Here is a 24,158-nt window from a genome sequence, read left to right as displayed (position 1 = left end):
CTTTTTTTGTCCTTCCCTCCATTCCATCTAATTTCTCTGGCTATAACCACAGTGGCTGATAGTTGGCTACTCAGTTTCCAATCCAGTCAAATGTGAAATCAGTTAAAAGGAAGCCTCTGACATTATTCAGCTAGGAAAGAAATTGTTTCTCCCTTAATGCACATCTCTCTTGTGATAGTGATCATTAACATTATAGTTTTAGAATTATTCCTGTATTTGTCTTATTACTTTTTACAGAATGTGAACTATGGGATGAATGTGACCATGTCTAATACACTGCTGTCTTCCCTGACTTCCTTTGTAGCCCTAAACCACAGTCCATGACTTTTGGGAAAACAAATAAAATGGCTGCAGCAAAGGTGACAAGAACTTCCCGTACCATGCTTTATAGCGAAGACTCCCCGAGTAGTGATTCCTAAACCAAACACAAATCTGCTCTACAACACTTTGGAGAGAATCCAAGGTAAGTCTCCTGTACAAAAAAAAAAAGTGTTGGAAATCTCTTCTGTACAGATTAATGAAACCAAAATATTAACAAAATCCAAAGTTAATTACATTGTCTCAAAGTACAGTATTAGCTAGATTACAGCAAATTTCATCATGGAGAGCAAATCAGGAAAACTCTAACCTTCCAATTCCCATGGGACTAAAGCCTATCTGAAAGCTTTCTAAATATTGTCTATTTAACTAAGGCTTCCTTTCTGGGTAGACGATTGGGTGCTTTTGTGATATAAGTCAACGGTGAAATGGGATTTTATCTATTAAAATTTATGTTCAAAAAAGCTTTGTAGAAAAACGTCTATTGAGAATTGTAAAGACAAATGTTTGAATAAAGAGCAAGTAAAGTGTACTTTTATCTCAAGATAAATTTTTTGAAAAGGAGACCATTTAAAAATGGCCTATTTGTGTGTTTTAAGTGTTTGAGTAACATCTTTGTCCACCACTGGTTTAAAAAAAAAAACATGGGGCGCCTGGGTGGCGCAGTCGGTTAAGCGTCCGAATTCAGCCAGGTCACGATCTCGCGGTCCGTGAGTTCGAGCCCCGCGTCGGGCTCTGGGCTGATGGCTCAGAGCCTGGAGCCTGTTTCCGATTCTGTGTCTCCCTCTCTCTCTGCCCCTCCCCCGTTCATGCTCTGTCTCTCTCTGTCCCAAAAATAAATAAAAACGTTGAAAAAAAAATTAAAAAAAAAGAAAGTGAACCTACTTCCTAAAGTAACCACTGCAGTCAAGTAACACTGTTTTTCAAATTTAAATTTTCCCAGCTTTACTGATATATAACGGAGATAGAACATTGTATAAGATTAATGCATATACCATAATGATTTGATTAAGGTACATATTGTGAAATGATCACCAAAGTAAATTTAGTTAAGATCTATCACCTCACATAGTTACAAAATTTTTTTCCTTGTAATAAGAATTTTTAAGATATCCTACAACACTATTAATGAGACTATTAGTAACACTATTTTGAATAATCCCTAAATCATGAAGGATATCAAAATAACAATTATAATTCACATGGCAATTAATACAAAGGAAAAAATATCATATGACAGATGACAGAAAATAAACTTTTGACTTGTAATGAAGAAGAACCAAAAAAAAAAAAGTATAGAAATTAGTGAAAATAAAAGCTAAAATAAAAGAAATGGAAAACAAACAAAACGAGAAAAATGGATTAATATAAATCCAAAAGCTGGTTATTAGAAAGAATCAATTCAAAGATTAAAGAAAAAATATTTAAATCTGTTAGGAATGAGACAGAACACAAAAACAGAGATCTATAAGAAAGTAAAAAAGATTTCATGAGAATTTCAAGTTCTATTACCATACATTGAACAGCAAGAGAAATTGATGGTTTTGTGATAAAACATAAAAGTCAAACATACCAATTACTGAGGAAATTGGAAACTTACCATTAAGAAGGACTAGACCCTTGGCTGTGATACAGGAAAAAACATTCATCTTAACTGAGTCTAGCCATAACTATCTTTCAAAAGTCCAGTGAAAAACTGGTCTTTCTAGCAAACAGCAGTGTGAATAGATTGGGCGAGGTTTTTAACAACAGTGGAAATAAAATATATTTTACTTACTCCTCAACATCCATCACAGCACCAGTTCTTTTTAAATTTTTTTTTTTCAACGTTTATTTATTTTTGGGACAGAGAGAGACAGAGCATGAACGGGCGAGGAGCAGAGAGAGAGGGAGACACAGAATCGGAAACAGGCTCCAGGCTCTGAGCCATCAGCCCAGAGCCCGACGCGGGGCTCGAACTCACAGACGGCGAGATCGTGACCTGGCTGAAGTCGGACGCTTAACCGACTGCGCCACCCAGGCGCCCCAATTCTTTTTAAAAAGGATAGCTGGGGTCTGGGTGACAGCGGCCTGCAGGTCCCCTACTGTCATCCAGAATTCTAAGGCTCTCTGCAGAGATTTGAAAAACAGCAACAAATGAAAGTATCAGCATCTTTAGTTCAGCATCCTTGGCTGTGGAGTAGATAGAGTCACTTTTACCTGAGAACCCTCTACAAGAACCATTTAAAATTGCTTGGAACTATATAGTGAGTAATTACACATAGTTCCAGATTGCAACATGGGAACCTTGATAGTTCATGAGGCCCTTTATTTCTTGTTCTGTTTACCTAGATTTTTGTTTCAATTTATACTTTACATGGAAAAGTACAAAATTCAGAAAAATAAATCAGAAACATGGGAAAGCCAATAGAAATGTTTTAAAGTACTTCTCTTTAATCAGTTTTGTATCCAGCTTCCTTTGATTTGTGGAACTTATTATTTTACAGAGTATTTTAATATTCCTTATGATTGGGAAAGAATGCCAAGACGGTATATGCTGTTGGGAAGATGCGTAGGCTGTGCGGTGATTGAGGACACCTGGCACCATTTTCTGCATAGGCTCTTACATCACAAAAGAACACATAAAATATATTCATAAAATTCATCATGAATTTCAGGCGCCATTTGGGATGGAAGCTGACTATGCATATCCGTTGGAAACTCTGATTTTCGGAACTAGATTTTCCATTGGAATCATGCTTCTGGGTGATCATGTCATTCTTCTTTGGGCATGGGTGACCATTCGTTCGATAGACACTATTGATGTCCATAGTGGTGGTGACATTCCTCTCAACCCTTTAAATCTGATCCCTTTCATTGCTGGTTCTCAACATCATGATTTCCACCACATGAACTTCATTGGAAATTACGCTTCAGCATTTACATGGTGGGATAGAATTTTTGGAAGAGACTCTCAGTTTATTGCCCACAATGAAAAGGTGAAGAAGGTTGTAAAAAAAGACTGAGTAAATATCTCTTCTAAACCTTCCTGAAGGTGCTTTTCCTGAATTGAAGCGAGTAGCTAACATTGCTTCTGCGGAGCAGAAATGAACAAGCAGAAATGAACAACGGATACAAAGGACATTAACAACCTTGAACTATCTTCCTAGTGGGAACCTTTTCTACTCTACATAAAAGTTCTGTGTGTGTAGAAATAAGTAAATAGATATCGAAGTATGATTTTCACGAGGAAGTTTCAAAGGCCACGTTGCTAACCTTACAGAAAGGTTTGAAGTAATGGAAAAAGTATTCATCTATGTCTTTCCCCCAATAACACCATATTCCTGAAGTTGAAATTGGTCTTTAAAATCTTTTAAATATATAGTGGTCATTTCAAAAACTCTTAGCAGGGTGTTGGTCTCATATTGAACTTTAAGCATCTTTTAGAATTTGCCTAAACATCAAAGTATCACGGGTTGAATCACAAATGACAGTGTGAGTGAGGCTGCCGAACCAGGAAGAGCCAGCACCAAGAACCTCCACTCTTGTCCTCAGCTGACCAGTTTGAGGTGATTCTCTTTCTTTGAGAAGTCCTTTTGGATTGCAAAGTACTACTGGTTTCCATGAACGAAGGCCTTTTTGAATTGTTGTAAGTGGAATATTTTAGTCTGAAGGTTTTCGGGTTACTTGAATTTTTTTTTTTTAATTGAGCTTTATTTCTGCTGTTTACCCTTTCATTTTTGTAGGTTAAGTTTTCATTATACCTAAAACTGTATCTTGAAACATTGTGAACCGACTTGCTGTATTTGCACTTTGAACTATTGAAATAAATGTGATTTTTTTCTGTCTGATTATCTTGTTTCCAATTTTGAACATCAGCTGTCATTTTTATTCTTATAAGGAAAAGTACAGAAACCATTAAATTATTAAATTTTGTAATAAAAGGAATAATTCTTTTTAAAAAAAGGATAGTAGGAAAAAGGACAAGGTAGGAAATAGGAGACTAGGAGAGAGGATAACATCTCCCTTGAAAAGATACTTTATGGTCTTATTATCTAAAAGAATTAACCTCTACTTAGCACATCCACAGAAAAGCCAAATTTATTTAAAGTCTGAAATAAATTTCCTGACCCCCTAAAGTAATACTGAGATAGAGAAAAGCTTTTAATACTTTCCCCACATCAGCAGTCTGTCATTCACTTTGTTCTAGCCAAGACCAGCTTTAAATGAGCCCTGTAGTGATGCTGTTACATTTCCCTATACTTGTACTCCACACCCCCACCCCCACCTGCAGCCAGAGCCAGATTAAAATACACTTGTTTCCTGTATCCCCAGCGGCCTGAAACATTGTATTCCTCCTCTAGTCAGTTCTTCTTGGGGACTGTTGTATAGGTAGTTTTACTGGTACTTTAAAGGAATTTGCCATTTCGTGAATTCAAGGGCCTTTTCCTTCTGAATGTATGATCACAGGGCTTATATCAACTTCCTCTGACAGTTGTTTAAAAGTTTCTGAAAGCATCTGAGTTCTTACGGCCGGTCCTTTGTGTTCTCCATGGGAGGAAAGCTTTTTTACTGTGTCTATATATTGGTGTCCGTCAAACAAAAAAATACTATTTTCTGTGCAAACCCAGAATTGATACCCAGAGAAAATATTAGAAGGACAAGGGGAAGGATTGGAGACTAGAGCACTGAGGAGAAAAAGAACCAAATTTGAAAACAAAACGTAAATGCAGAAGAAGTTGGCATTAGGGTGGGCCGAGGGATGGAGAAGCTGATGTTAAAGGGCTAATTTGTGGAGGCTTCTGTGGCCAGGCAGATTGGGTTACAGGGAGCAGGTGCCAGATGGAGAGGAGCTGTGCAGGATGTAGCTGGTGCCCCCAGGACCAGACAATCTTGAAAACAGAGGCTGAGAATTGACACAGAGGAAATGACACGGAGTTAACAATCTAGAAAAGAAGTGGAGGAGAAAACACACAAACTTTAAAGTTTATAGGAAGACCCTAAGGGGAAGAGCCTGACGTTTCTGAGTAACCAAAAAGTTGGGGAGGGGAGGGATCAGAGAGAGAGGGTGGAGTGTGGGGTGAAAAGGGTTCGAAGAAGCAAGCGGGAACTAGATTGTGCTGGCCTTCGAGTATTTTGGACGGAATCCTAAGTGCAATGGGAAACTTCTAGGGGTTTTTAAGCAGAGGAGAGACATGTTTGAGATTTGTTTTTACCAGAATCTTTGGTCTAAGACAAGCAAACGACTAACGACGAGGGCAGTTAGAAAGCTGATGCAGTGGTCCAAGCAAAATTGGATGGTGGTTTAGACTACGACTCAAGGAACAGTGTGACAGGCTGGGAATGGTCAGTACGAGATGGAGTAAAATGTGTAAAGCCACATGCCACTGAAATAAATGGGCACAAGGACTATAGGGTACCCAGGGTCATTTGACATGGCGGGAGATGGACCATTTTCCTTTGCCTTAGATAATAGTTGCCCAGAAAAGCGAACTTAAAACTTCCTTTTCCATAAAGTGGTTTCTAATTAACCATTGACCTCAGATACAAAGTTTGAAACACCATCGCACTGTGGTTGAGGGTGGATTAAAGTTGTGACATGAGAGAATCACTCCCCATTAACTACTTGGGGCCCTGGAGGGTATATATTGCCAGACCCCGCAGGCAGTGGAACTAGCCATAATTTTAACTAGTAATTTATTATGGATTAGGAAACCAGCTAACCGAACTTATTAGAAAATTATATAAAATAAAACTGAGGACTTTCTGCACACGGATTTGGTGATATTTAGTTGTTTGGGTTTAAAAAGAAAATCTTGTTGCTGCTTCCGTCCTTCTTCTTGGTTGTTTTCTAGATCAGATTACCTTTGGATATCTCAGTCACGTCTGTAGGTTTGGGAGTAAAGGTAGAAATTAGAGGGACAGAGAGCCCACTATAGTAGTAATGGTAGTGTATTCACTATGTATTTTATTTTCTGTATTTTGATGTTTTGACATCTGGGGCCTTGCTGACCCAGAAGGGACTGCTCCTCCCAGGGTTTTTACAGACAGTAAACAGCTGACTCTCTCATGAGCCTACTTTTCAAATACAAACCAACCAACCCGGAGCCTACGCCCCTTTGTGGAGCTCTCACAGTCAGGGTCATTTATACACATGCCCTAAACACCCCAAGGCCAGGTACCAGAGAACTAGGGAGAGCTCCTCTGCCACACAGGCCACTGCAGTTGTTCAAACTAGCCAATCCCAACCCTATATATCTGGTCTTGCCTGTTCCTTCCCATGCCACCATCGTGAAGGTTCTTGTCCATACTTCCTCCCTTTCCCTCTGCCTTATGCCCAATGCTAGTACTTCCCTGTATGGTCCCCATGGCATGGTGTGTCCCCTTCTCTTGGGAACTGTGCGTAACGAACTATCTTTTCAATGTCAGCGGTCTCCTGATCTTCTGGCCTTACTATACCTCAATTACTCTATTAATACCCAATATCTAAAACAGGAAAACTACCAACCCTTTCTGATTCCCTATCTTCTATCTGCACCCAAATAGGCTTCTAGCAAACAAATTTTCCATGAAAAAGTTATTCATTCTTCTACATTCTTCATTATTACTCATTCTCATATATTACTTATTATATATATTTTTCCTCTTAAACACACAAGGCAAGAGCAATGTGATGGAATATAAGGAGCACAGACAAAGTTCTGGTCTGGCTTCAAATCTTGACCCCTGTCCCCCATACTGTGAAGAGCTCAATCTAGCCTATTGGAAGATGAGAGGCCATGTGGAGAATCAAGGCACCGGAGCCAATAGCCAGCACTAAACGCCAAAATAAGGCCGTTCTGGACTACCTACTTCTGTTCCACCATCAAATGGATGAAGCTGCACGTGACCCAGGTGTTAGCAGAAGAAACACTCTGAAACCCACAGAATATCACTAAAATATTGTGTTAACCCACTAGGTTTTGCAGTGGTTTATTACGTAATTGACAACTGACATATCTTCTTAGCTCCTCAAGGGAGAAAAGCCATTCTGTACTCACAACAACGATAGACTAGTCCTTGGACTTCAGGTCTGAACTTTGTTTAAGCCATGTGACAGAGCAATGATGACCAAGATAAACTGCCTTTTCTCTTCATACCAAGGCCAGCTACATGCAAAGTAACTTGGACCAAAGGTCAATATTCAGTTTTGACAAGTCCGTTCTCATTCTGTGGCACAAACCTATTTCTGCCTTCTACGTATCTTGTCAGGCTTTGGGGGAGTAGAGAGGGTACAAATAAGATAGTAAATGTTGGTAACTGTATGTGCCCTTATCCTTATCTCCTGTATCAAAGCTAAGCCCCAAGCTGGTCATTTAGATTTCTTCCTTTCCTCTTTCCATTGTTCTGTCAGAGATGCTATGCTGTTAGAAAAATAAGGACGTATTTATTCAATAGCCTCCAGAATAATGTGGAAAAAATATTGTAAAGGTTCACTGACAAATGCAACAAGTTTTTGTTGAATGCCAATAGGGCTAGGCGGTTAGATCTACTTTTACTTCATTTGCTATACCTGGTATCAATAGCAAAGCTTAGGAGAGATTATCAGCTATTTTAATGGCTTCCTTTACACATTTAATCTCTGGTGATATTCCCTAGGGACTAGGGTTTCATGTCCATGTGTCTTCCATTCCAAGTTGCAACAGGGCATCTATTTGATCTGAGAAACCGACAGCTGTTCAGATCCAGGCATCATAAGATCAAAGTAGAAAGGAAGCAAAATAAGGTTCATAAGGAAAATAATCTTATAAGAACTAACATTTTAGCCTGTGGGTAAAATGCACATATATTCAGGAATAAGAAACTCGTATTCAAATCAGCATTGCAAATACAGAATTAAATTGGAATTCAATTCAGAAATCTATAAACTAGTAAGAAGGGTCATCCCATTTGCCTGTGATTGGTTAATAAATTTAATGATTACAGTAAATACAAAGTTCTTTTGTAAATGACTCTGTTAATGATTGTCTTGCATTTGAAAACACACTTCAGCCCTCTCCCCCTGAAAAAAGAACATGAACAGTATGGAAAACGTTTAGGAACAAGACCTAATGTTTGTATAACTTCTTTAGACACAGCAATACTTTCTTTATAATATAGGCTGATATGGTCCCAAGTGCATCAGGTAAGCAGACCAAGTGCTTTATAGTATGTGTGTGTATATATACACGTCAACATCAGGCAAGAGTCTATGGCAGTTAAGAACCTGGTTCCGATCAGAACAGAATTCCTTCAAATACTGTCCTCCTTCTGATCACAGTTGTCCTTTTGGATGTGAATGCTGGTCTCAAGATCTGCAGACAAAAGAGGAACAGCAAAAGGGGCCTATTCCAGGACAGTAACCAAGTCTAAACCCATTATAGGTAAGAGGTTGAAAGCTTCGTAACTTAATCACCTACTTCTAGATGATGTTAGCAAAACACTTTAACATCAAGATCCCCAACAAATACTCCCCCACGATCAAATAATGAGCCATTTCAGCTTAGAGTGACTGTATCTTATTTATCTTTGTATCCACCACCTAGTGCACACTAGACGCTCACTTGTTGAGAGAAACAACTCTCATCCGTCCAAAGATAAATTCTGACTAAAATTGACCAGAGTAAAATCTTTATTGGCTCCACGTGAGATTACATGAATACCACTCCCCCTCCATACTTGACAGCCTAATGGATATGTTCCGTTTCTTTACATATTCCGTTTAAATTGCTATTTACACAATAAAAACAATGTCCAACATCAAAACACCCCCACACACTTCTCTAGTTTAAAACTACTGGAATTTGTTTCAGAAGAGCTTGTGTGATTGAATTTGATATTAGAGCTTTCACAGATGATTCTGTGGGATCTCCCAGTTTTGCCCAATGGCCTGCAATACCCTTCAGCTGTCAGCTCTTCCCGTCTCTGTTCAAGGCCCAAAGACAGAAGATACAAGTGGACGGAGATAGAAAGGCCATTGTCTATGTTCATGTAGTGGATACATTCAAGTCACAAATATGAGATGGAAAGGGCACCTCTACAATAGACTAAGTCTTTGATCTGACTTAGATCTCAGATCTCAGTCAGTTTCTCTCCGAGCCTGGATTTTCTCATCTCTAAGATAGATTAATCCTAGAATCTTTCTGGTTCCCTTTTAGCTCTAATGTTCTATGATTTGGCTCTAATTTATTTACTAGCTGCACACACTGAATCACTAATAACATTTTGCTGGCCAGTCCTTAGCAAATCAGAAGCCACACAATGCTCCACTTCTCATTCCACATCCACACTTGGGCAGAAGCTCACAGTTCGGCTCTAAAAGGCCCAAGTGAGGGGCGCCTGGGTGGCTCAGTCGGTTAAGCGTCCGACTTCAGCTCAGGTCACGATCTCGCGGTCCGTGAGTTCGAGCCCCGCGTCGGGCTCTGTGCTGACAGCTCGGGGCCTGGAGCGTGCTTCAGATTGTGTCTCCCTCTCTCTCTGCCCCTCACCTGCTCATGCTCTGTCTCTGTCTCAAAAATAAATAAAAACATTAAAAAAAAAAAAAAAAGGCCCAAGTGAAATTCTCATTTTAGACTGGAGCAATGCCTGCATATGATTTGACTATTCAAGTTATTTAAGAATTTAAATGCCACAGAGCATTGTTTACTGACACTGCATACTGGAATGACCTGATGAACTTTATTTTACTGCTGCCCGAGTCCCACCCCCAGAGATTCTATTGAGTTGGTCTAGGTGCTTCCGGGAACCAGAATTTTATAAGCTCTCCAGATGATTCTAGCCTAAGAAAAAGAGGCAACTATTGGCATAGAGCAGCGATTCTCAAAGTTCACTGTCAACCAGTCACCTGGAGGGATTGTTACAACACAGATTACTCAGTGCTGTACTGTTTCTGATTCAGCAGGTCTGGGATGAAGCCCAAGAATTTACTTTTCTAACAAGGTCCCCAGTGATGCTGATGTTTTGACACTTTGATAACCACTGCGAATAAGAAATATCACTGACAGTGGCATCCAATGTCCTGAGTTAAATCCTGATTCTACCACTACCACCTATGTAATCTTAGAAAAGTAATTTATTATCTTTCCTTTGGTGTCTTTTTAAACAATACTTAGATCTCAGAGTTGTGAGTCATAAACATACAGTGTACCAATCAGGATTTAGTACACTATCCAGCACAAAATATGGTAACAAGTATTAATTTCCTTTTCTATTGTACATGGCTAGATGGTGTGAATAATTAAGTTAAATCAATAGCACAGATTAAAACTTGGCAGGAAAAAAGAAAACAGAGACAATGGAAGCAAATGATGTCTTATTAAAATTATTCATATAAGATGATAAATACAGAAGTGTTTTAAGTATATGGTCTTAAAATACTTTCATTCAATTTTTAAAACTTGTACATAGTAATTTAGGTAGCAGGAATATTAGACACAATCTATAAAGTGAAAGATCTATATAGATCATGAATTTTTTAAATGACCCACAATGGACTTCAATACTTCATCCAGAATAAAAGTTTTCTAGAGAATCAGGAAAGTTGAATGGCATACTTGCCTAAAACTTGAATCATGCCTAAAACTTGGATCTTTTAATGCTGTTTAATTCCAGAAAAAAACTAAATTATTAAAGTGCATAAGAATCCCTATTATTAGACAAAGCAAAACTTCTATCAACAAGGGGATAAGTGTCCTATTTATTTTGAATGTCTCAAGGTCCTCTCAAGAGTTGATGTCCAAACCCTGAGATGAGTTCCGGGAGGTAAGCAGGCCCTTTGCGGAAGCTTCTGCACCAACCTCCAAACGCAGGGCAGGCACCCAGCGTGGTGCCTCCACAGCGGGACTGGTTGAGGTGAGAACTAGAACACCGTCCGTACTCTCTGTGGGCCCTACAGGTACAGTCGTCTAAGTGAGTCTCAAAGGTACTGAACAGTTCAGGTGTAAGAGCCTAAGTCCTACTGCGATTGTTTAAAGCAAGTTTCTCCTTAGAGCAATGGTTGGCCCAGAGGAAAGGTCTTACTAAGGTTTTTATTTTTAAAAGCCTTCCCTTTACACTCTGGCCTGATGTCATTATGTGACAGCTTTCTTTTTTGGAATTCCTGAAAAAAAAAAAATGTGATGGCTGCCTGCACATCTCTGTTGCTACATCATGTTCTGAGTTTCTTTTTCCATTTATTGTTTTCAACTGTTACTTAACCTGATGATATACTTTTAACTTCTCATCTATTTATGAATTGCCTTAGACTGTGAGCTCCTCAAGGGTCCTCAATTTGTCCCCTTTCTCCAGGGAACTTTCCCAAGTGTTTTGAGTCTCAGGAACTGTTCCCTTTTGCTGTCTGCAGTATAAATTTGACATTCTTTGTAAAAGTGTCTTAACAAAGCTGGTGTCCAACCAACAAGTGTAAAATATTGACTAGATTATCCACGCTAAAAGTCGGACACGGCTGGTTGCCTCAGGGCAGGTCTTCACACTATTGCTGTCGGGATCATGTAAGGCCTGTAGCTGATAGCCAATATATCTGGAGGGCGGAAATGATTTCTTTTTAAGCTAGAGAATCTGTCTTGGTTCAGCTCTCCTTAGTTAGGGCCTTAAAACCAACATTCAGTAGCACATGAACGGACTGGTTCCTATCTCATTAATGTCTTTGGTATTCCTGAGCATCCATTCATCCATCTCCTTCTCTCAAGGTCTCCCCATGAAACATCCACCAAACTTCCCTATCCACTAAGATAAAACTCTTTTCTTCCCCTTCCCTGCAAAATGGTTTGTTCATTCAAAGCCACAGCCGGTGTTTAGATCCTCTCAAAACTACCTGTGATCCGAACCCTCTCAACTGAGTTGTAAGCAGAGCTGCTTCATGCCTGTCCTGACAGAGAGCGGCTCCATCACTCAGAATTTGCCTATTTCTAGAGACCAAAAGTCTGTTAGATGGCCTGAGAGGGTTCAGGTGCCACCTTGGAGGCACCGCCACAATCATGCCAGATGATCCTTTAACAGGACTGTGAGGTACCAAAAAGGTCCCTAGGGCAGCCCAGAAACCAGTCAGATTTATCTTTGCACTTCAAAGATTGGGGAACAGACTGACTTACATGAAGCTGGATTATGGCATTTTACCTCCACTCCACCACAGCTATTGTAAGAAGATATATTGTTCTAAGATTTCTGATTAGTTGGTTTGGTCTTCTCTTTTTCTTTTTGGGCATCTTTGTAAGGCTCACTCCCTCAAATTCTGCTACGCATCGCATTCTTCCATTCAGAACATCCCTTATAACAGAAACCTGAAACCACAGAGCCGCTTTCCACTTCTTTAATTCTCCACGAGGCATCACTATTATACTGTCATATATGGATGTGTAGATGTGTGTGTGTGTGTGTGTGTGTGTGTGTGTGTGCATTTGCTTTTTTGAAAAAGCAAAAATGCTCTCCTCACCATCCCGTGTTTGATATAGGCACCCAAGTATGTAGTTAGAAATTAAATAAAGGCCACAAAAACTTCCCAAGGAAGATCATTAAGGAGAAAAATCCTCTCTTCTCTTGCAGCACACAGCTGGCCTTTGAGGCATGCCAGCTAAGGAACAGGTATCACCCGTGCTGATGGGAAGACTGGACCTTTCCCTCTTTGGGTTGTAGCTGAACTTCTATTGGTGGTCCTAGCAAAACAGATTAACTCCCCATTTGTTCCAAGCCAAGTCTTGTCTTCAAACAATGCCTTCACTCTCCCATTAGAATATAAGGACTTGGAGATTTGGGTGGCGAGGTCCTGGCTAGGTAGCAGTCTCTTAAAATGATGTGTTGGCTACACAGAGAGGGAAGGATATGGGAGAATGGCAGGGGAGGAGGGTGAGAGGGAGAGAGAAATGTATCTTCTATTGGGAGCACTGGAAGACAGCAAGCTTTTCAAAGTCGTTGCCGGTATCTCATGAAGGCCCATGCTGCTACCATGGTGAGGGCAAACACTGGCACCAGCACCAGAGCTATGGGGATACCACTCGGCTCCCCTTCACTTCGATGTCCTATAGGCCCATTCTGCACCTGTAACTGGAAGGAAAAGAAAAACATTACTCTAGTGACTCTAGTGACTCTAGTGACCAATGTGTGTTTACCCCAACTGAAATGTCCACACTGACACATGACCCGGGTCCAGACCACCCAAAGCTGTAACCTCCAAGAACTATCTAGCAGGAGCCCTCTCTGTTTGTTCCAGATTGGTACATCAGCGTCATCAATTCTCTGGAAATAAGTCTGATGGGGAGGTGTTTAACCTTGCTGTGCTACTGACCTAAAAGGATCCGAAGGTAAGCAGATAACCTCTTTCTGTTTCTGTACTGCCTCCCCCAAGCTCTATGTCTATCATATTAGGACAATGAAGACATGAGCTGAAGCTTATTGATCCTGTGGGGAAGCTAGAAATTATTGGGCGGGGGCAGGGAGTGTCGACCTTCCTAGAAATGTTTACTTAGAAAGATTGCCAGTCATCAGAAAACAGTAAAAGCAGATCTGAGCAATGTTAACACAGGTACGGTGCCATTTTGGGAAATACTTTGCAATTCCCAAAAGGCACCCACTCCCTCCTAATATAGGGTCATGTCCTTCATCTCTACTTTCTAGCACTGGGCACAGTAAAGATGAAATTTATATGAAACAGAAGTAAAAGACTCGGAGGGAAATAAGGAAAAAGAAAAAATCATATCCAAGTGGTAATAACCTTCCACTGCCTAGGCATTCCCTTTTGAGGCTGGTGGCCTTTCTTAATATTAACTTTTAATAGCTAACTTGCAGTTATGAGTCATAATACCATCTTGTTTCAGTTCAATGGTATTGACCTCCTCATTGCAACCAGTGAAAAGTCTGACCATTCCATCTGAAAGGCAACACCGCACAAACTACCTTTTCTATCCTCTCTCCCACCTACCTCTAAATCTTTCACTCATTTCCTGTTGAGATTTCCTGAGAAGGCATGCCAATAGTAAGATATGGTTTTTAGGGCTAGGCCAATTCTCTGACCAGAAATTTTATCAGGAGTTATTTATGGATGTTTCCTAAAATGTGAACTTTGAAAATAATTTCCCACATGCCTTCAAAAAGCACTAATCATACCTGAAGTGTATACCTGTGTTCGTTACTTGCCTTTATCTATTGCACAAAGCCTTCCATGCTTTAGAAACAGAAGAGCCAAGGCAGAAACAGCTGATTACCAATACTGTCGCTTATGGATCTGTTTTCGAATCCATCACATGCAGATTCTGCTTGCAACCATGGCTGTTTTCTCAAGTGTTTTTCATGCCTAGCCCCTTCCAATTTTGAACTATCTCCTGTTAGGCCCTTCTTCAGGCTCTGAAGCCTCACTCAAGAGCTGAGTGAGGCAGGACAGCATTAATTTAAGAGGGAGTAACTTTAAAGGCACACTGAACCTATGCTGTAAACGCACTCTGAAGTCCTTGGTGCTATGGAAAGAATTAGGTCTACCTGGCTTCTCCACCCATCATCCAAATTATTAAACACTAGGAACTAAGACGTGGATGCAGGGATAGGTGCTGCTTTGATGAAACTCCGAAATCCATTTCCTTTTTCCTGGAGTTCCCCTCTGAGCATTATAGCTTTGGTCAACAGTGTCATCAAGATGGTAAGAAATGGGATTCATGGTGGTGACAGGGAAAAGCACATAGTGGGTATCAGAAAATCCACCATCTTTCGTTTACACTTTGAGTTTCCTTAATAAGTATGTTCAAGGGCAGACATAGGCTTCCCTCCCTACTAAAAATAAAACTGATGCTGGTTGTATTTTTCCCCATTTATTTAAATTTTGTTGTCACGCTTTATATTTAAGGCACGTCACCTTGAAGCCAGGACCTAGGCTGCAAGCATACTGTTTGAATTTCCTTTCATGATAAGCGGAAGTCCCTGCAGACCCCTGCCTGTGCCAGACAAGCTCTTTAAAAAAGTGAGAATGGGAGGGGGAAAAAAAGCCAAACGCACTACCGAAGAGGCTTTATTCCCACAAAAGCCTGGTGCCAGCTCGCTGGCTGCAAATAACACCTACCCTGTGCTGTACTCTTAGGGACACAGCATAGCCTGCGTTACGAAAGAGGTCTACAGCATCCTGGTGCAGCAAGTTCTTTAGGTCTTGGCCATTTACCTGTCAAAAACAGCAAGAAAAGTAGTGAGAGAGGGAGAATGTGAATTCTCCTAAGTCAAAGATTTACATTCATGTGACTGGACATTTAAAAAACTACAGAGCAAATTCCAAGGGCTAGGAGAATGGGAATGTTACGTAGAACTCAGAGTAACTTTTGTCATTTTTAAAGCTATGTTTTCCTAGAACTGAGGTTCCATGGGCCATTTGAAGAGCACCAAGGTTAAAAAAAAAAAAAAAAAGTCTCTCCTTCACCTTAGCTCTTACTGCCTGTCTCATTTTGACACTTGGGTTTCTGTTACAGTATTTGTGTGTCTTCCATGAGCATCAGCCTGCTTCCCTACAGCCGACATGGTCTTCCGAGTTACTCTCTATCCTTTATATTCCTAATCCTTGGCATTGCCAGAGTCAACTCCGGAAATATAACTTGATGAAACTCTACAAATGTAACTCTACGAAACAAACCTACTAACCCATTTTATTGGTCTTGTTCAATTGTGAACAATTTCCCTTGATTCCATGAATACTCCCATCCTTCTCCAATTTACTAATTTTACACTATTTCTTTGATGATATAAAGTCCTAAAAAATGTTTCAGTGTAGGTCAGTCCTACCACTTAGAGGTGAGAGGTGACCGGTGGTAGTAATACTTTTTAGCATCAGGAGTGACAGTGTCCACAAGTGACATCTATCCTGTGCTGTACTCAGTGACACAGCATAGCCCACTCTATGCAAGATTTACACATCTTTGGTACATGTTGGTGTCCGCAACAGCAACAGCACCAAGAACACTTAATGTATTTACTTGGTAGGTTCTGTGCTGTATGCTTCACATACACTACGTAATGTACTTCTCACAATAATCCTATGAGGTAGACACCATTTTTATCTTGTCTTCACAATGAAGAAACTCTACCCTAAGTCATAGTAGGTATAGGAGCTAGGGCTAGTGTTTTTAAATACTGGAAGGTTAAAGTGCCCTTGCAATTTACGGTTCCTTCTGTGCTATAATTCTTCCACCTTGACTATTCTATTCCACCTTGACTATTCTTTTTTTGTTCATTTATTTTGAGAGAGAGAGACAGAGAGATAGCACTAGTAGGGGAGGGGCAGAGAGAGAGAGAGGGAGAGAGAGAATCCCAAGCAGGCTCCGTGCTGTCAGCAAGGAGCCTGATGTGAGCCTTGATCCCATTAACCATGAGATCATGACCTGAGCTGAAATCAAGAGTTGGACACTTAACCAACTATTCTCTAACTATTGTCAGCTGAAGCTCAAGCCATTGACTTATTCAAGCCTCTCATCTTGTTACTATCTTCCTTCTCCAAGAGGTTCTCCATATAATCCCCTGCCAATGCCCTTGGTGAATTAATCTAACTAACAACACTTTGGTGTTACAGACTGTCTACCTTTCCATATTAACAGTTTCCTGCTCTATTTCCACTTTAGTCACCAACTGGCATATGCCTTTGACTTCAGCAATGGGCATGCTTCAGCTCCACTATCTCAAACTCCCGGACCACAATTTATACTCCTTTCACACTTCATATTCCTCTACTCCATGTGCTCATTATCCTCATCAAAATCTTTTAACCTTTCTAGGCTTTACTTGCATCCTTACCCATCTAGGAGTTCTTGCTGTTATTTCAACAAAGCACTTGGTAAACTATTCGAATCCCTAGCCCCTATGATCTTCTGCCATCTTTCCAGACCTGTACAACACACTGCATTTACTTTCCTTGTCCTGAGTTTAATGTTCCTGGGGAAAAATACACACACACACCTTCCAGCACAGATCCATGCTGGCTGACACTTGCTATATCCTCATGACCTCTCTACTAACCTGGTGAAACCCCTAATGAATTCCCAGCGGCAGCTGTTCCAGACCATTCCTACCATCAAACCCCAACTCCAACCCCATCTCTTCTCTCTGCAGATTCCTTTGCCTTATCTTTCTTGAGAATATGGGTAACTTTCCACACACTCTCCATTTTCTTTCCACCTCGTTCCAAGTTTCATGACAGCCTCCCACTGCTGCTTTGCCCTTCTTTCTGAATTAGATGTTTCCTTTACCAAGGCTAAGCTATTCCCTAGTGCTCTTGGTCATATCCCTTCTAGCCTTCTTATAGAACTTAAGTGGTCCCTTGCTCCTCTTGATTCCTTTATTATTGCTCTTGGCTCCTTCTCAACTAAAATTATCCTCATTTACACAGAAAACAATATAAATATTTCTTGAACCCACTATCACCCTCTTCCCATCTTTTCTCCTCTTCCTTTCATTGCAAACTTCGTTTGAAAGCACTATCCTCCACTTCTTCAGCAGCCATTCACTCTTTATTCCCTGGTACTCTCGTAATATAAGGTGGGAGGAAAGCATATGCTGTCCTGCAGCTCAGCAGTGACTTCCCATTACCAAATCCTACAGCCCTTCCAGTCTTCAGACCTCCTCCCTTTTGCAGTTCTCTCCAATCTCAGCTTATGCATACGTAGCTCTCCTAGTTCTTGAATGATTCCTTTCCTGATGCCTCTTCCCTTCCTTCCTCTTTAAGGCGAGTAAATATTCCTCCATGTCAGTAGTCCTCTGTCTTCTGAACTTCTCTGCCATGATGACCTTTCACAATTTCACCTGTAATCTGCAACACAACTCCCAAATGTTTATCCTTATTTCTACTTCTGGATTTGCCAGTTTCTTGTTGGGTAACTGAACCCAAATATTCTGTTAGATCCCAATCAATATATCCAACGCCTCCTTTTTTACTTCCCACAAAACCAGACTATCCCAACTTCCCTCTTCTTGCTACTACCATTCCTTCAGACTAAAACTCTGATAATATTTTTAAACTCCACTCTTTGTCAATCTTCACATAAAACAGACTATCAAATCCTATAGCCTAACATAGTATAATTCCTCGTACACGATTTTCTTTGAATTGCCTCTCTCTTTAGGCTGTGGATGCTTTCAGATGAACTATCATGATCACCTTCTCTCTGATTCACTTTCCTCTAGGCCCTCCCCCACTCTAACCTATTCAAACACTATGTCTCCAGATCAATCCTCCTAAAGTACAATCCTATGTATACCACTTTACTGCTTAAAAACAAAAACAAAACTGGAGGCAGGGAGAATGACTGATTTTTCATTCTGGTATGCAAAGTCCTCCAGGAAATGGCTCCAACCCACATTCCCAGTTTAATCTCACGTTATTCCTTTTCATAACTGTGCTCTAAGTCATATAACTCACTGTCCCTAGGACATAAAACATATATTCTTACCTTCATACCTGTGCCCTAGCTATTTCCACCATCTGAATACACTTCCCTTTTTAAAAATTCTATGTATCTAACAAGATCAGTCTTGCTATCTATAATGTAGAAGTGAATATAGTTTTCTAGTTGATGGACTTTAATTTCATGCTACAAAGCCACCTTCTGATTAGTGTTTTTTTTTTTTTGGTTTTTTTTTTTTTTTTTTTTTTGGTAGCCATGCCACAGGGAAAGAACTTCAGGAGTCCTAGAACCATCAAAATGAATTCTCAACAACTCAACTTTCCAGTTAATTCCTGGGGGAGAGAATAGGTGTGAGACTGCTGATTATACTGAGAAGGCTCCTGTAACTAATCTACCCCATGTGATAACTGTATTTTTCATTGTAAGGAAATAAGTGTTTTCTCTTAGAGACAAATAATGAAGCAGTCATGTCAACAAATGCCAAAGATACCAGAGCTCAGTATGAGAGCCAAGTTTCATAGTCACATGAATGCAAGTGGGAGAACTGAGTCACTACATGACATGCGATGGCAGGAGTACTGAGGTCAAAGTCATCTTTGCAATCACAGCCAACACTAATTGCTAGGAATCACTGCATATTTATCATCATGTCTGGAGAGGTCTCTTCATTTTACATGTACTAACCTATTTAGTCTTCGCGATGATCCCATGAGTTAGGAACCCCCCATGTTATAGATGAAAAACTTGAAAGGCTATGCAGCTTGTCCACAGGCATAAAGAATGGAAGCAGCAAAGCCAGGACTCAAATAGCCTGGCTGCAAAACCTTCACTTTAAGATGCAAAACCATACGGGTGCCTGGATGGCTCAGTTGGTTAAGCAGCCCACTTCGGCTCAGGTCATGATCTCGCAGGTTCGTGGGTTCGAGCCCCGCATTGGGCTCTGTGCTGACAGCTCAGAGTCTGGAGCCTGCTTTGGATTCTGTGTCTCCCTCTCTCTCTTTCTCTGCCCCTCCCCCACTCCTGCTCTCTCAAAAATAAAAAAACAACAACACGAAACCATAGAAGTTTACATTGTAAGTAAGGATTTTATTTCAGGAACATATCACTATCCATCATATTGATGTTGTTAACTGAATTTTTACTGGTTTTACAGTTTCATTTGTTTCAAATGTTATACATTTAAAAAATTTTAGTTGTATAAAATATAAGTTGTTTATATATTTTTATTCATGTGCATGTATTGAAGCAGCATTAAAATTTAAGAAGCTAAAATTTAGTCAAGTGCCACTTCATTGACAAGACCTTTCTAAAGAATTCTAGTGTGAGTGATTTACTTTTCTGTATCTCCATACTATTTAGTGATCTTAAAGCTCAAAGCGAACTCTGTCCTATATTACATCACTTTACATTGTACTGTAAATAACTTGGAAAGGCTGTATTGCAAAACTCATCATTATAACTCCTGTTATATCTAAAGAGTACTTTGAACAACACTTGAGTAGAATAAATGTTACGTGATCTCCTGAGGTTTGCTCATAGACTGCACCCTGTAAGAGCCCGACTGACCTATTATCAGTATTATACAATGCTGAAAGGCCTGGACTCTGACAGCAGCTTTATCTGCCAGTGACTCAGTGTGTAACCTTGGTCCTCACCTGAGCCTCCTTCTGCCAATGGGGAAGAAAGACATTGGTAATATCAGGCAAAAGAAGGTGCTAGACAGGGCACACGCCAATTATACCAATTATGCCTTTCAACTCTCCTAGTTAAGCCTAAAGGTATTCTAATATAAAAGGACACTTACTCTAATTACTTAAAAAACCAAAACAAAACCCACGGGGGCGCCTGGGTGGCTCAGTTAGTTAAGCGTCTGACTCTTGATTTTGGCTCAGGTCATGGTCTCGTGGTTTCGTGGCCCACTCTGTGCACTGACTGCATATGGAGCCTGCTTAGGATTCTCCTCTCTCCACCCCTCCTCTGCTTGTACTCTCTCTGCCTCTCTCAAAATAAATAAATAAACTAAAAAAAAAAAAAAACAAACAAAAACAAAACACAAACAAGAGGCTTTTAGACATTCCAAGGGAATTTCTTTTTTAAACCATTTTTTTTTCTTTTTTTTTTTTTAATGTTTATTTATTTTTTTTTTTGGGACAGAGAGAGACAGAGCATGAACGGGGGAGGGGCAGAGAGAGAGGGAGACACAGAATCAGAAACAGGCTCCAGGCTCTGAGCCATCAGCCCAGAGCCCGACGCGGGGCTCAAACTCACGGACCGTGAGATCGTGACCTGGCTGAAGTCGGACGCTTAACCGACTGCGCCACCCAGGCGCCCCTTTTAAACCATTTCTTATCCTCAAGGTAAAACAGCCCCATAAAACAAATTATGATTCTTTGTCTCATGACAAGGCCACCTCTAATCCAAAGCCAAACTGGCTTTCCAAAATTTGCCTCCTCTAAGCATTTTTAGATTCTACCTCATACTGACTAACCAAGTTCCGTAGATTTTACCCCTAAATGTATGTGGAGCTCACTCTTTGTCACCACCCATACTAATAAATGGAGGTTCTCGATACGTGATCCCAGAACCAGCAGCATTAGCATTCATTTGGGAACTTAAAAGTTAAAAGCAATACATGCTTTCACAAGCCATCCACGTGATTCTGAGTTTGAGTTAATTCTAATCTAAACTAACTGAAACAAACTTTAGTGGTCTCTACATCCAGCCTACTTACCCTATTTAATACATATGCTGTGCATACACAGATTTCATCAGTGATTTTCCATTTACCAAAGTAGTGATTTTCAAATATGAGTCTATTGACCCATCACAGAAGATAGTGAGGTCAATCCAGTGGGTCAAGAGCAGTATTTAACTTTAAAAATGTGAAATTAATAGAATGTATCACATATAGAAGAGATATTATTTTCTTAAACTTTGCTTCAATTATGTCTGTATGCATGTGCATGTGTGTGTATTACCTACTATAGGTCATAACGTGAAACGTTTCAATAGCACTTGCCTACAGTAATGCCTCTCAAAATTTATTCACATTTTTTATTCATACCCCAGGGATCGTGTTATAATGAAGATTTTGATTCCAGTAAGTCTGGGAGGGTTTCTGAGACTGCATTTCTAATAAGATCGCAAGTAATGGCCAGATGGTCCGTGGATCTCACTTTTAGTACCAAGCTACTCAACCAAGAAACCTAGAACATTGCTAAACTTGCTACTTCAGCTTCCTTAACTCATGGCATAGTTTTATTGAACTTGAGATATGGCAGATTTGCAACATGCTAGAAAATTTTGCTGACTGAATGTTCGGAGAACTGTAATGGTGGTGTTCTAGTTAACATATAGGGAAACATACATGTTTTTCCCTTTAACTATAGTTGTTAGCAGTCTTCAAAATGGAGTTTCCTATTTTCTGTCTTAGGAAATTAATAAACTGAGTTAAATTTAGTTTTCTTTGATGATTAACAATTTTGAATAGCCTGAAAAAAATTTTTTGAATTGCCTCAAGAGCTCTAACTATAGAATAATATCAATATAAATGTATAAAATGTAGAGAAGAAATGGACTCAATTTAATAAGCATTGACTTCTGATTATACTCTGGATATTTTAATTTCTTGCCAAGATCCTGAAATGAACTCTTTCAGTCACCAAATTAAGAATTATATTTGACAAGAACAAGAAATGGAGCTGACTAGTGGCCCAATCTGTGTGTACCATTTTGTTATACAAGGGGTTTGGTCAAAATGGAATATTCATTTATTCAATGCAAAACTCAGCCACATCACCTTGAGCTCCTGAGCTTCACAAAAATGTAGAGTTGGCCAAGGACTGACTATTCTTGACTATCCACCTCCCTTCATTGAGGCAGACACACAAGGAAAATAAACCTAGGCAGTTTAACTTTTTTTTTCAGAAAAATAAAATTTCCCCAGGTTCCCTGGTAACCTATACAAATATTAAATCACCTCACTATCACATGCACAAAATAAACTTTGGTGAGGAATCTCCATCTCCAGCCCTCATGTCAACCTCAGCTCTATTCCATCGGTAAGATCTGTTTTTGTTTCATGGTGGTCAGATGCAATAGGGCCTTAAATTGCATGGTAAGTCATGCAATTACTTAATATTCCTTGAAAAACATGGGCATAATCTGGGGAGAAATGGAAAGATTGAATTGTCAATAATAATTCACAGGAAACCTAGATCCCTTAATGATACTTCTATTAGTTATCCAAAATGAATGTACTAAGGAAGGGACTCCAAAGCCAGTAATCGGGTACTTAAGTACATCAAAGGGATAAAGTGAGTTACAGAGGAGACATAACCATTTAGTGGTTAATGCCTAACAAGTTAACCTAAGGACAGAAAGGGGATAAGATGGTGAGGCAAAAGAAGCTTATTTCTTAAGGAACAGGGTCTAGAAAGAAGAATTTTGGAGCAAACTCCTGGAAGGGAAACTGGAGTCAAATAAGATAGCCCCAGAAAGAACAGAGAAGGGTGCCTGGGTGGCTCAGTCGGCTAAGTGTCCAACTTCAGCTCAGGTCATGAGTTTGTGAGATCAAGCCCTGTGTCAGGCTCTATGCTGACAGCTCAGAGCCTGGAGCCTGCTTCGGAGTCTATGTCTCCCTCTCTCTGCCCCTCTCCCGCTCACGTTCTGTCTCTCTTTCTCTCAAAAATTAACATAAAGAAATTTAAAAAAAAGAAAAAAGAATGGAGAGAATATACTGGCCTTGTCCTCCTGTACATGCTTTTTCTCTTTCTCAGCTTTCCTTTATTTCTCTCCATATCTGTCTTAAAATTTTGCCTTTTCTTTGCCGGGCATTTCCTCCCTCTTTTCTTTGCCATGTCTTAACTGGCCAAAACATAAACTTGAATCATTCTTTGTTATGTGTCTTACAGATATTTGTTTAATACTTAATATCTTTTATAGATCTTTGTAATATTTCTCATATTTCTTTTACTTTGATAAAGTAAAATCCTCCTTGCTATAAATTTTAAAAAGAAGCGAGTTGAGTTTTTTCGACATCTACTTTTTCTTTTCATGGACATTTATCTCCTACCATACCCTTTTAAAAAACTCGAGCGGACCTTCCAGTAATTTCTTTTCTCCGTGAGGCAATGACCCACATAAGTAAGGCCCCTCATCTCAGCTTATGTCTAATAAATTCTCTCATAGTGAGCTTTATGTCCTTTTTTCCCCTAATTCTATCCCTTATATTCAGTTTTTATATGAAACCATACATAAAATCTATTAATTCACATGCAACTTTCTGTTTAGGAGAACTAGTCTGAGCTCCTCATTTACCTCTTAGGAAGCAGTACAGTATACTGATTAAGAGTAAAGGCTCCAAATTCAGACAGACCAGTTTTAGCCCTCTGCCACCTACTAGCTGTGTGACCTTGGGCGAGCGGCTTGACTTCACTAAGAACTCAGCTTCTTTAGCTGCAAAATAGTCATAATAAACGTATC

General features: G+C 39.8%; 1 protein-coding gene and 1 pseudogene across 1 annotated transcript in view; one reads left to right on the top strand and one right to left on the bottom strand.

The window, feature by feature from the left end:
* The first annotated feature begins 2,705 nt into the window (after positions 1-2,705).
* Positions 2,706-3,608, top strand: LOC147579855 (methylsterol monooxygenase 1 pseudogene; annotated as a pseudogene).
* A 4,628-nt stretch (positions 3,609-8,236) lies between these two features.
* SYNJ2BP (synaptojanin 2 binding protein) overlaps positions 8,237-24,158 on the bottom strand; it is a 39,089-nt gene continuing 23,167 nt past the window's right edge. Inside the window, exons 3-4 of the mRNA XM_025920070.2 lie at positions 15,356-15,451; positions 8,237-13,353 (exon numbers count right to left, since the gene is read on the bottom strand). Coding sequence (XP_025775855.1) covers positions 13,213-13,353; positions 15,356-15,451 — 237 coding nt within the window. The 3' untranslated portion in view covers positions 8,237-13,212. The remainder of the gene's footprint in view (positions 13,354-15,355; positions 15,452-24,158) is intronic.

Source organism: Puma concolor, chromosome B3 (genome assembly GCF_028749965.1).
Source record: "Puma concolor isolate L17-30 chromosome B3, mPumCon1.1.hap2, whole genome shotgun sequence".
Taxonomy (NCBI): Eukaryota; Metazoa; Chordata; class Mammalia; order Carnivora; family Felidae; genus Puma; species Puma concolor.
Note: the sequence above shows the minus strand (reverse complement) of the source record. Positions and strands in the feature narration are given on the sequence as shown.